Source organism: Jaminaea rosea (assembly GCF_003144245.1).
Source record: "Jaminaea rosea strain MCA 5214 unplaced genomic scaffold BDZ90scaffold_10, whole genome shotgun sequence".
NCBI lineage: Eukaryota > Fungi > Basidiomycota > Exobasidiomycetes > Microstromatales > Jaminaea > Jaminaea rosea.
The window spans coordinates 508677-520970 of record NW_020289984.1 but is presented as its reverse complement, the minus strand read 5'-3'; the positions used below and the strand labels follow the sequence as shown (position 1 = coordinate 520970).

The 12294-nt window shown below is 60.2% G+C and overlaps 7 protein-coding genes across 7 annotated transcripts; 5 read left to right on the top strand and 2 right to left on the bottom strand.

The window, feature by feature from the left end:
* The first annotated feature begins 249 nt into the window (after positions 1 to 249).
* On the top strand, positions 250 to 1589 carry BDZ90DRAFT_233206 (hypothetical protein). Its single transcript, XM_025506553.1, has 6 exons — positions 250 to 358; positions 456 to 517; positions 605 to 673; positions 768 to 880; positions 984 to 1106; positions 1194 to 1589. Exons 1-6 carry the CDS (start codon positions 346 to 348, stop codon positions 1222 to 1224), a joined length of 411 nt encoding a protein of 136 aa, XP_025361212.1. The 5' UTR covers positions 250 to 345; the 3' UTR covers positions 1225 to 1589.
* Positions 1590 to 1871: 282 nt separating this feature from the next.
* On the bottom strand, positions 1872 to 4968 carry BDZ90DRAFT_227765 (hypothetical protein; the record flags this gene model as incomplete). The annotated part of the gene is made up of 2 exons (XM_025504775.1): positions 1872 to 4762; positions 4842 to 4968. The coding sequence occupies 2 exons, from the start codon at positions 4966 to 4968 to the stop codon at positions 1872 to 1874; spliced, it is 3018 nt and encodes a 1005-aa protein (XP_025361211.1).
* Positions 4969 to 5451: 483 nt separating this feature from the next.
* BDZ90DRAFT_246661 (ClpP/crotonase) lies at positions 5452 to 6614 on the bottom strand (the record flags this gene model as incomplete). Its single annotated transcript, XM_025507568.1, has 4 exons — positions 5452 to 5627; positions 5713 to 5760; positions 5834 to 6015; positions 6091 to 6614. The coding sequence occupies 4 exons, from the start codon at positions 6612 to 6614 to the stop codon at positions 5452 to 5454; spliced, it is 930 nt and encodes a 309-aa protein (XP_025361210.1).
* A 150-nt stretch (positions 6615 to 6764) lies between these two features.
* Positions 6765 to 7836, top strand: BDZ90DRAFT_233204 (hypothetical protein). The gene is made up of 2 exons (XM_025506552.1): positions 6765 to 7351; positions 7440 to 7836. Exons 1-2 carry the CDS (start codon positions 7087 to 7089, stop codon positions 7730 to 7732), a joined length of 558 nt encoding a protein of 185 aa, XP_025361209.1. The 5' UTR covers positions 6765 to 7086; the 3' UTR covers positions 7733 to 7836.
* A 418-nt stretch (positions 7837 to 8254) lies between these two features.
* Positions 8255 to 9223, top strand: BDZ90DRAFT_233200 (hypothetical protein). Its single transcript, XM_025506551.1, has 2 exons — positions 8255 to 8750; positions 8834 to 9223. Exons 1-2 carry the CDS (start codon positions 8538 to 8540, stop codon positions 8972 to 8974), a joined length of 354 nt encoding a protein of 117 aa, XP_025361208.1. The 5' UTR covers positions 8255 to 8537; the 3' UTR covers positions 8975 to 9223.
* Positions 9224 to 9463: 240 nt separating this feature from the next.
* BDZ90DRAFT_254037 (hypothetical protein) lies at positions 9464 to 10753 on the top strand (the record flags this gene model as incomplete). Its single annotated transcript, XM_025507815.1, has 2 exons — positions 9464 to 9837; positions 10638 to 10753. Coding segments are annotated over 2 exons (490 nt in total), but the record flags the coding sequence as incomplete, so codon positions are not given.
* An 824-nt stretch (positions 10754 to 11577) lies between these two features.
* On the top strand, positions 11578 to 12132 carry BDZ90DRAFT_207747 (HMG-box; the record flags this gene model as incomplete). Its single annotated transcript, XM_025503988.1, has 1 exon — positions 11578 to 12132. A coding segment is annotated over one exon (555 nt), but the record flags the coding sequence as incomplete, so codon positions are not given.
* Positions 12133 to 12294: the final 162 nt, after the last annotated feature.

The window sequence follows — 12294 nt, the reverse complement described above, 5'->3', positions numbered from 1 at the left end:
CGGTCGGGGCGGGCGGGCTTGGCCGGGGGGCCAGGGACTGTCGACGACGACGACGACGACGCCTCGTGGCATCTGAGCCAGCAGCCTCTCTTCTCTGCCCGCCCTCTCACTCTCCCTCACACCTCGGACGCGCGATGGCCTCGTCGGACTGAGCGCCCCGTCCGCTCGCTCGCTCAGACTCCACCAAAGGGCAAGCGATTACCACCCAACCGCCCTCGATCCTTCCCATTCCCAATACCCTACGGCTGGCGCGCTAACAGAACACCAGCATATACGCACACTGCTCCTTAGTACAATACCCTACAAGCACAGAACAAGCAAAGCAACAAAGGATCATCAGCCAAGATGCCGGGAGAAGGTAAGTGTACCAACCAGGCACAGGCGCAGCACATTCCATGTACGATTCGCGATCTGAGCTCAATGCGTCGCCCCGTCTTTCCCTTCGCAATCGGCAGGATGGCTATACCTCCTCGCGGTGCTCATCGCAGCAGCGCTACTCTTCACCATGGTCTTCTACGTGCGTGTCCATGACAATGCAACAGGGGAGGCATCCTCATAGCGCAGCCCAAGCTGACATCTCCTTGCCTCGTCCCCGCGCCCACAGATCATCATGTTCTCCGACCTCGAATGCGACTACATCAACCCGATCGACCTCTGCAACAAGCTCAACCAGGTGCGTTCAGCCTCTGTTCCTGCCCCTCGGTACTGCCTCATCGCTCATTCGCTCACCCGCCCTGTGATCCGCTCGCTCGCTCTCACTCGCGCAGTTCATCCTCCCTGAAATGATCGTCCACGCTTCCCTCACCCTACTCTTCCTCCTCAGCGGGCAATGGCTGGTCTTCCTGCTGAACGTGCCACTGGTAGCATGGAATGCGAAAAAGTAAGCAGGCCCTACCTAACCCCTCACCTTCCTCGCTCACCATACTGACTCCCTCCCTCCCCACTCCATCTTCGTCGCCGCGCTCCTTCACTCCCCCTCGCAGAGTGATGGACAAAAACCACCTACTCGATGCAACAGAGATATTCCGGACGTTGAACAGTCATAAGAAGCAGGCTTTCATCAAGCTGGCCATCTTCTTGTTGAGCTTCTTCCTTTATCTCTACAAGTGAGTACGAACGCCAGGTAGAGAAGCAGAGGTGAAGCCAGAGAGCTGACATGTTGTCTGGCAACATTCCCCTCTCTGCGACTACAGGATGATTGTGGCACTGATTGCGTGGGTATGAGCTGGTTGAATGATGTATCATGGGAAAGGGCCATAGAGAACAGGGAGACGATGGCGGTACGTGCGCGATTGGTGGGGATGCGGGCTGGAGCCGCTACGTGCGGCCACAATTGAGGAGCCTCAGGGGCAACCGGAAGAGTCTGCGTGGGGCGATTAGGAGGGCCGCGGTCACTTTGCGCGTGAGCGAGGGACTGACGTCGTCTCTCCTCTTGACTCTGACATCACAGGGACGTGGAGTGAGGTACCGAGGCCAAAGGAAAGAGAAGCAAAAGCACTTAATGGGGATCAGCGGCAACGAAGTCATGTTAGCAGGCAAGAGAGCATGAGGGGGCGAATGAAGGAGGCGAAGCAAAGCACTCGACGGCGAGGGCTGGCGGGCTGCGCAGCGTCACGATGTGGGCATTCAGGGCCTACTCTGCGCTTGGCCTGGACTAGACTGAACGACATTGTTATGGGGTTACCTCGGATCGGCAGGCTTTTTTCTTCTCCCCTCTTCTGATCTCCTGACTCAAGCAATAGGACGATCTCGCCGCTTTGTGGCTGCTGCAGTGTGCTGTTAACGATCGAAAATGCATTGAACAAATGTACAAAGGGTCCCTGCTACGCTTCCTGGCATTCAATTGCTCTTTCCACGCCGCCTTGTTTTCACTACTTACGACTCCCCTTCTTCCCACCCGAACTACCACCGACAGCAACTTTGCCCTTGTCCCTGTCCGCTCGAGGACCCTTGGGCGGTGAAGCAGGCGTGACAACACTAGCTCGTGCTGCTGGTGCAGAAGGGGCGTGCTGCTTCGAAGCCGAAGAAGCTGCCGAGGAGACGGACCTGCCGCTATTCGCGATACCGGCGATCCGCATGCCCTGCGGCTGTGGTGCCGATGTCGTCGAGGAAGGCATGGCCGGAGTGCCAGGTGCAACTCCCTCCGTAGCTCCTCCCTTCAGCGTCTTCTTTGAGGCCTTCTTCTTTACGCCGCCCCCCTGCGTGGTAGCAGCAGCAATCGCCGCATTGGCTGCCACAGAAGACGGCGTCGCTCTGGCCGTCTTGACCTTACCATTCTTGGGCTCGCGCTTCTCCTCCGCGGCCAGTGTAGCGACACGAGCAGCTTTCCAGTCCCCGTCTGCTCTGCTTGCTTGCAGCTGAGAAGGGTGTGGTGATGTGGCCGAGGACGTGGTGGAGGGGAAGAGCTCTCGCGTCGGAGCCTTCTGAGAAGACGAGGAGAGAGGCACAGAAGATGCTCTGTCTCCACGGCGCCAGGCTGCGTATGCCGGGTTGCTTGCCGCTGACGTTGAGGCGCCATTGCTCACGCCGCCTCCTGTCTTGCCTCCTCCACGGCCACCCTTCGTAGGCGCATGCTTCGCAGGAAGGAGCTCACGCTGCACCGATTGTGCTGGCTTTGTCTCCTCGTTGACCTCTGAGGATGGCCCAGTCGTACTGATGCTGGGTGCGCTCCCACTGGTCGGAAGCTCGACACCCCAGTCGGTCAGATCAGGCAGAGCGTCCTCGTCGTCGTCCTCGTCTGCTGCCCAGTCGAAGTGCTGGGAGGAGGAAAAGGAGGTGGACGGTGAGAGGGGACTGGCTAGGCTGCCGTGGGCTGTTGGAGACTGCGGGATGGTGGGCGTAGAGGGAGGAGGACTTGAGGAGGCCGGAGCTGGTGCTGGTGTGGTGGGAGTCCCCGGCTCTTCGGCGCGATCCCTGGGCGGAGAAGAAGGCGGCGCAGCGGGTCGCAGGGGAGCGGAAGCGCTGGGCTCCTCCGCCTTGGGCGTCTCGACCTCTTCTGCTTTCATTCGCTCCTCTCCAGCAGGCGGGGCCGCCACCGGTTCTGGGTCCTCGTCCTTTTGCCTCATAGCACGCGGCGCAGTCGGCAGTGGCGGTGACGAAGCGACATCCTTCTCGATGAGCTTGTCTCCAAAAGCCCCCTCGTCACCATCAAGACGTGGAGTGGGCGGTGGGAGTGACTCCGGCGCTGCTGGTGGGTTCAGACCCAATCCTTTGCCGGACACCTTTCTCCCCTGCTTTTCTCTTTTCGTCGTGGGCTTCCCCTCCTTTCCTCCTGCAGCTGAGCTAGTCGGCTGCCCGTTCAGATCTAGAAGCGGCGGCGAGAGGATGGCCTCGGAGGTTGAGGAGGAGGGAGCTGCGGGTCCGAGCCGGGAGAGTAGATCCCAGCCTTTCTGCTGGTCATCCCCGCTGACCTTTGCCACCACAGGCGTCGACTCGCCCTCGTCCTCGCTTTCGGGGTCTGGCTGATGCGCAGCAGCTCGTGAACGAGGCGCTGCGGGCTCTGACTCAGCCGGCAAAAGTGCAGCCTTCTGCGCGGGCGGGGTAGCCCATCGACTAGCAGAGCTTCCCGCGGTCTTCAACCCAGTCTTCGCCGTACGTAGTCGCAGGAGCATCGACTCGATTTGATCAACCGCTTCGTCTCTCCCGCCAGCGCCAACGCCGACCGTCTCGTGAGAAGCTCCTCCAAGTCCCTCTCCCGCCTTGTACGTCGCCTCACCCTCGCCCTCCTCATCAGTATCATCGCGACCCGCTTCAGAAGCGGGGATAGTGGGTAGCTCGACCCGTCTCGTGTTTACAGGTGACAGGGGTCCCCCAGCCGCGAAAGCCGTAGGGCGGGTGGGAGTGAGCCCCAGGCCGAGCCCCAAGCCACGAGTGGCTTCTTCGTGCGCTGCTGGTGAGATGGGTGGGACATGCGGTCTATGACGGCGCTCAGAGAGTGCTTGGCGGGCTGTTGAGCCGGAAGCACTCGGGGCTACTGCTGGTGCTGCTGCGTTCGGAGCATTGGTGGAGGGCAGGTTCGTCCCGTGCTTCAGCGGCGTCTCCGGCAGAGGGGCTGTAGCGCTGAGCGGCGTCCTCGTCGTCGAAGGGGAAACGAGCGGGAGGCTGAACGGCCTCATGTGGACAGGAGTGGAGTTGAGGTCTAGCTGGGGTGGCCTGTTGCGAGCTGGTGTCTTGGGAGAGTTCGGGAAGGGGGCAGCTGGAGCAGCTGGCGCTGGCCCTTGGCGGCGCTGCTGCTCGTCCTCGCCGGGCGAAGTGAAGCGATCCAAGAGGGACGTGGAGCGAGGAGCTGGTGATGCTGAGGAGGAGGTTGCAAAGCCATTGCTTTGGAGGAGCGGCGTAGCAGCAGGAAGCGGCGCAGGCGGTGCGGCCGCTGAAGCTGCGCCCGCAGGCTTGGGCGCATACCTGCTCTGGCTACTTCCCCTCCCTATCCATCCGTCATTTTCTCTCGTCTCCTTCTTCTCTATTCCTCCCCCTCTCCTCCTCGCTGCGGCACTCAAGCTCTCTTCTCCCAACCACTCCCCTGCGCCAAGCCTCTCCCCTTCCCCCACTTTGGCTCCTCGCCGCTGAAAAGCTTCCACGTCGGGCGGGGAAGACACCGCCATGGGGTGACGTCGATGTAGCTCTTCCCACGCTATCCACCGGCCGGTGAAGCGATACGAGTTTCCTTGGCCTTTGACGCGGTGGATTGTGGGGAACTCGATGCTAGGTGGTGTGGTGGACGAGAGACGGGCTCCGGCGCTGCGGAGACGAGAGTCGGCGGTTTCTAGGATCCAAGAGGGGACAAGGAGTAGGTCAGTGGGACGATTCAAAGGGCGACATGGGGGCCACGCCTTTCTGCTCACCTCCTTGCTTGAGCGGCGTAGTCTCTTGATCCCAGACGTGCTCTAGGAAGGCTTTGCTGCCTAGTGACTCGTTGAACTCGACGTACTCTTCTGGCCCGACGTTGAATAAAGTAGTGAGCGACGTCATGGCTGTTCGAAGGTGCCGGTGAAGCTACTGTATGCTATGGAAAGCCCACTGTCCGTGAGCGTTTGACTAAATGGATGGCAAAGGTGGAGTATGAGAGCGCAGGCGCAGAAGCAGGACGATGACAGTGACGAGGGCCAAGACCGGAGGATGGAAGCGTGTATGCGTCCTGCGCGTGGAGCAGAGGTGGTAGTGAAGCTATTCGATCCGCAGCTGGATCATCGTGATAAGCTAGGTGGGCATGGACGAAGTAGATGAAGATGAGATGGGGAGGATGCCAAGCTGCAAAACGCGTGCGGACGACCGACGACGGACAGAGACGAACGCGGCTCCCGTCAATATTGCTCTGCTCCACCACACCACTCTCCGATTCAGTCCAGTCCAGTCCAGCCCAGCATCGATGATTTTATTGAGCAGAGAAAGGGAAGTCGAGAGCCATATAGAATGCGCTCCGCAGTAGCAGCAATCTCTCGCCTCCTCACCCTCTCATTGCCCTCTGTACTCGGGCTTGCGCTTCTCCTTGAAGGCGAGCAAGCCCTCCTCCCGGTCCTTGGTATCGAAGAGCGTCTTGTAGCAGGCCTTTTCCCACTCCATGGCCGTATTGACATCCATATCGAGACCCTTGTTGATGGCTGCCTTGGCCGCTCGGAGAGCGAGAGGACCTAGCGAAGGCGGGATGGAAGGGAGGAGGCGAAGAAGTTAGCATGCAGCGGCTCCCATCAACGATGTCCAGCATCGCTCGCTCACCTCCTTGTCCGATCTGCTGTGCCATCTTGCGTGCCAAGCGAAGCCCGGCTGAGTGAGGCAAGGAAGAAGTGTCAGAGCTCACTCCGAGCCGATCTCTACACTCGCTTCCACTCCCACTCACCTTCATTACCATGCGCATGGCCCTCCCCCTCCTCTGGACCATCGTCTGCGAGCTCGTCAATGATGCCGTGCTGGTATGCATACTCGCGATCAAAGATCCGGCCCGAAAAGATGAGGTACTTGGCCCTTGAGGGGCCGATGAGCCGTGACAGAAGCTGTGTCCCGCCTGCTCCCGGGATGATGCTGAGCGAGCGAGGGGTGGCAGTGAGCATGAGAGCCACTCTGCTCGTCCTTCTTCATATCCTTCACACTACTCACGCATGCCTAGTCTCTGGCAATCCTAGCTTCGTAGTGAGCGGTCCAGCGACTCGAAAGTCCGCAGTCAAGGCCAATTCCAGTCCCCCGCCTAGCGCCAAGCCATCCATAGCTGCAATGACAGGAAACGGCAGATTGGCCAAGCCCCTGAACGTATGTCCCAGCTTAGCATGCCATTTATGAAAGTTCTGCTTGCTCATGCTATGCCTCTCCTTCAGATCTGCTCCAGAGCAGAAGGCGCCGGCCACCATGGAGTTGATGATCAGTGTGCGTGTGTGGCCATCGTGTTGCAGGCTCTCGACGGCGGTGTGAAGCTCGTCGAGCATTTGGCTGTTAATGGCATTCTTTGCTTCAGGACGGTTGAGGGTGAGGAGCGTGACGCCTTGTGACGGAGAGGGAGAGGGAGAGGAAGCATCACCATAGTCGAGAAAGGCGAGCGGGAGGGGAGAGCGGGAGGTTGAGTAGCATCGTCGCGAGACAGCAGCGACAGCGAGGGGCGCTCGGGGCAGACTGGAGATGAGAGTCATTTCCACCAATGCGAGGTATCGCCTCTTCCTTCCCCCAATGGATGTTGAGGACGAGCTGTGTGAGTGTAGTGAGAAAGTGGGGAAGGGTTGACGACCTCGTCTACGGGGATCCGGAGGTGGAGGCTGCACGGACCGCCTTTTCCGACTCTCCTCCCTCTTCCTCATCGCATGGCGAAGATTGTTTTCAGTCGCTGCTCCCCTTCACAGTACCACCAAAAGAGTGATAGCGGCTATACAGGGCACAAGCGTCTGCTCTGCTGCTCGTCGACGGCGAAGGGATTTTATCTCTGTACCACTCAACTCCCGACGGGCGTGACCAAGCTCTGACCGTGACGTGCATACCTTGAGATGACTGGGAGAGGTCCGAAACTCACTGACCGTATGCTGCATGGCTGAACGTTAGCAGATGGAAGCAGTGACGTCCCTCTTTGAGTAATTCATCTCTTGTCTCACTTCCTCGAGCACCATCGCCATGAATCTGCCCTTCACCCCCACCCTCACTCTGCTTCTCTCCTTCCTCTTGACTGCAGCAGCTGCCCCGGTGGGCCCCAACGATATACCTGCTCTCTTCAATGAGACGCTGAGCACGCACCTCGAAACACGCCAGGGTGAGATTCTCAGCGACTGTGGGGAAGGCAAGTCGGCTTGCGCGGTCGCAAAGGACATGGAAGGGGCACGGTGTCCTCGTTGCCCTCTACGTCGCGCGCCCTACGTCCAGATTGGCGGTGGTCACACCCGTAAGAGTCTCGCTGAGACCACATTGAGAGTAGGCCTTGAGGCGAGCGAATGATTGACCGAATGTCTGCCCCTCGCTCTTGCCCGCAGTGACCGTGTTCGTCCTCCTTCACGGCGAGATCCGCAGCACTATCACCGGGCTTTGTCGCGGTCGCTACGCGTCCTGCACCGTTGACGCTTTCGATCGCACTTGCACGTCAACGCCGAACATGATATGTCTGGCAGGCCAACCATCGGAGGGCGTGAGTCGAGTCCGACCTCTACGAGTTGGCTACCGAGCTTCCGCTAACCTCGCAAATGCCGCCAAACACAGCCGTTCGGACAGGTGGCTTGTTGGTGCAGGTGATGATCGGGCGCTCGACAGGCCGAGAGCTCGTGTGTGAGCAGACGACGACGGTGGTGCGTGCCATTCAAAATTGCCCTTGACCCAAAGCGATAGATTCATCTTGTTGACCTTCCAGGGTGGCTGGGATCTGCGAATGTGACCATACGAATTGAGAGAAGCGAATGATACCGTCTGTGGCACCTTTCCGTAAGGCTGAGCTTACGGCAAAGTCGAGCTGCAAGCCGGATTTGTAAGGTCAATTCGGCCCTGAACGACGTTCTGCGGTGGCCCACCTTGCGATCGCGTCGTGCCCGGCGAGCCGTGGTGTTGATTGGCCTGCACGGGTTCCGCCCTCGTCCCACTTCTCTAATATGCCATGACCTTGTTGTTCATCTCCGCTAGCTCTGATGGCGTCGAGCTCGAGGCAAGGGTTGACGACCCGCCTCGTGGTGCCACGCCTCGAGGGCTAGCGATCATCGCTCACCGTGAGACAGGCTCCTCACCTCCAGGATGATCAAGAGCTCACCACCTCCTCGCCCCGGTCAGCATACGGCTTCCTCGGCGGCTCGCTGTCAGATGGCGTCGTCATGACAGTCGCTCAAGTGCTTGGCGTTAGAGGCTTTCGGACTGTACGATTCAATTCGCGAGGAGTAGGACAGAGTGGGGGCAGAGGTAGCTGGACAGGAGAGGTAGAGGCGCAAGACTATAAGGCGCGTGGCAGGGGACATTGAGAGGTTGACAGCTCGCTGACCACCATCACGCAATGGCAGGCGGTCGCACAAGCCAGCATTGCCAGCTTTCAGCACGACTTCCCTTCAGCTACAGGAGCCGTCCTAGTCATTGCAGGCTACTCTGCTGGGGCCATGTACGCTTCGGCCGCCAGCGATCTCCAGCTACCGAGCGTCTTCGACCCTGCCCTACGCTACCTTCTCATCTCGTTTCCTCTCGACAAGCTGTGGGCGCTGTCGCTGTTCGCTGCTACGAGATGGAAGCAACGGGTGGCTGCGATCACTCAGCTCGAGCAGATTCGGGTGCTCTTGGTCCAAGGCACCACAGATCAGTTCACCAAGGCAGAGGTGAGTGCGGTGAAGAGCAGCGGACAGGATGAGTAGCATCACGAGCTCAGCCGTCCTCTTTCACTCGCTCGATGCTAATGCAGAGCTATCGCAAGTGGTGCGAGGAGCTCGACAGGAGCTCTAACGGCGTCACCGTATCGACGATCGAGGGAGCAGACCATTTCTGGAGCACGCCGCAACAACGCGACCATCTCGTAGCGGCCGTCAAACGCTGGTTGCAGTAGCAGCATTCCGCCAGCTAGTCTACTCTGTGCGCGAAGCTGCTTTCGGTGGTCGTCGGGAGTCCAGGCCGTACAGTGACAGTGGTAGGCTGCCGGCGTCTAGACGAGACTTTGGCATTGAGTCACGTCGAGGATGAGAATGGAGACCAGGCTTTGCTTGAGCAGCATCCCAGCCCGAGCTGAGATCCGTCGTCGTGTCTTGCCAGGCCATGCCATCGCATCGCATCGCATCGTACGCCCCACTCTCCGAAAGCTCAAATTTGGTTTCTTGAGCCTTGGCCCCCTCACTCGCTCGCCCTCCCTCCTCGCCGGCTGGCCTGCTTGCCTGGCTGGCTGGGCGTAGGACGCACGTCTCTCTGGCTCGCTCGCTCGCTGAGCCAGGCTAAGCCCGCCCACTGGTTGTGAAGCCCCCTTTGCCGCCGCCGCGCGCGGCCCGCATCCGCCGTCGATCTGCCTGAGGTCAGCGGCTCGTCTCTCTGTTCACTCCTTTCCCTCCTCACCACTCTTCCCCTCTCGTCGTTCTCCCCCCGAACCCACATCGCACTCTCATCGCCGTCGTCCCTCTCTCTCTCCCCCGCCTTCCACATCTCGCCGCTCCCGTTGCCCCCGCCCTTGCCGCCGCCACAGCCTCACTCTACTCAACTCAAGCCCAAACAAAGACACACAGTGTGAGAGAGAGAGCGCGAGGCCGCCCTCAACTCATCAACGAGGCAAAAGGCAAAGGCAAAGAAGGAAGCAATTCAGCGTACGAGCGAGCCGCCTCGCACGCACCACGCCGCCAACCAGCAGCAGCAGCAGCAGCAGCAAAGCACACGGCGACGCATCGGCCCCGCCATCCGCTTCGTGCGTGCTCAATAAGTCAAAGCGTGAGTGACTGAGTGAGTGAGTGTTGGTCGATCGCTTCGTCGCCGTGTCAGTTGCGCTCTCGAGTACGGTACCTGGGCCCTCGACTGGCCGCTATTGCATTGGTAGTTAGTTTGTGCCTTGGCTATTGTCGACGCCATGACTCGCACCAGCACACCGCGGCGATGCTCTCCTTTCTCTCCTTTTCCATCACGAGTATCCCTTTCCCTCCGCATCTTCCCTATCACCACCTCCTGCTCTTCTTCTTGCTACCATGGTCAGCTTTATATCATGCAGCGAGGGTGGACGGGCTGGATGAGGTGGATGGCAGCGTGGTAGCATCGCGGCTTCACCCTTGTCGTCGTCGCTCTACTCCACGCAGTCTCATGTCATCTCATCACGACACCTCATCACCACCGCGATGCCACTCGTCACTATCGCTGCCAGACGGTGATGGTACTGGCGAGCAGGTGATCATGGGCGATCGAGCTGCTCTCTGGCCATCACACCTAGTCGCTCTCGCCCATCGCTAGCCCACCACCAGCGCCTACCAGTGCACGACGTAATCGTCGCCCTTGTCGCTGGCCCCGAGATCAGCTCTGCACGCGGAATCAGAGCCAAGATCGGGAGCGCGCGGCCTCTCGTCTTCCGCCCTTGGCTGGCCCTTAGCCCTCCCGCCACGCCACGCCACGCTCCGCCTCGACTCGCCTCCTCTTTCCCCACTCCCATCCACATCCGTCTCATTCCCATCAAGCTGCGAGCTTTGCACTCACACCACGTAGTTCCACCTTCGCCCTCTTTTGCACTCTTCGCTCCTTCCCAGGAACAACATCTGTCCGGTCTCAGTGCCGCTTTAGCTACCGCGCTACCTCGTCATCGCCATCAATAGGCCGCGTCACGTCGCGTCGACGCGCTATCAAGTCATGCAGCCTTCAGCCTTCTCACACGAGGGCGGCGCTGCCAATCAGCACAGCTTCTACAATCAAGCTGGATCATACGCAGGAGGAGGTGCAGCAGGTAGTGGTGGAGCTGGTGGGGCCGGTAGTCATCACGCCGGTCACAACGTCCACTCGGGCTACGGCCAGCACCACGCGCCCTACGGCTCTCACGGCGAGCAGTCACCCTCAATGTCCTACCTTCAGCAGCAAGGAGCCCAGCACGGGCACATGGGCATGTACCAAGGCTACCCTCACTATCAAGCTGCCCATGGTCACGGCGCGTCCCCCCAGCAGCACTACTCTCACGTCCCCTCTGCGGGCTTTGGCGGATCTGGACCTACGCCTCAATCCATGCTATCTGGCGCTGGCGCAAGTGACTTCCACCCGGCTCAGTACGCGCACATGGCTCAACACGGCATGTACTACCAAGATCCGTCCGTCCACGGCATGATGGGACACCACCCTCACGCTACAGTACCAGGCATGATCCCAGCCGCTATTGGTGGCAACTACAACCCGCTTGCCCATCACGCTCCTGCGCAGCCTGCCGCAGGTGGCAAAGGAGCATCAGCAAAGGGCGCAAAGGCCTCGACCGGTGGCGGCCGCAAGAACTCGACGAGCGGAGCCGCAACGACCAAAAAGGCCACGAAGAAGGAGGATGCGTCTGCTGACTCGGCCGTCGGCGGTGGTGGCAAAGCGAAGAGCAGCAAGGCCAACAGTGGTGCTGATAGGCATCATCCCTACGGTGGCGCTGAAGGGGGCGCTCCTGCCGCAGAGAAGCCCTCGAAGAAGAAGGAAAAGGAGCCCGCCAAGCCTCCCGTCCTCAAGTCTCACCTCAAGCCGCCTAAGCAGGCTCCCTCTGCGTGGCAAGTCTACTTCACGGAGGAGCTGCAGAAGATCAAGGCCGAGCAGCCCGGCGCACGCCTCAATGTTGCTCACGTCGCCAAGGACGCCGGCCAGCGCTACGCAGCCTTGCCTGACGAGGCCAAGAAGGAGTTCAAGCGTCGTTCCGACGAGGCCAAGGAGCAGTGGGAGCGCGATATGCTGGCCTGGAAGCAGACGCTCACGCCTGAAGACATCAAGCAGGAGAACATGTTCCGTACTGCGCAGCGCAAGGCCGGCAAGTCCCGCAAGGGTAATCTCAAGGACCCCAATGCGCCCAAGAAGCCCCTGAGTGCCTACTTCCTCTTCCTCCGTGCCATCCGTGCCGACCCCAAGATGACCGAGGACGTCTTCCACGGCGAGCAAGAGACTACGAAGCAGTCGGTCCTCGCCGCTGCCAAGTGGCGCAGCCTGCCCGAGGAGGAGAAGCAGCCCTTCCTCGAGAAGGCTGAGGCTGACAAGGTCGAGTATGAGCGTCAGCGCAAGGAGTACGAGCAGTCGCACGGCCTCGCACCAGGTACCAGCGGCGGAGGCGACGGCGACAAGGACGACGGAGACGATGGTGGAGATGAGGACGAGGAGGGTCACGGCTTCGACTACACCGAGGACGGTACGAGCACACAAGCGGCAACCACGACGGACGACGACCCGAGTCGATGG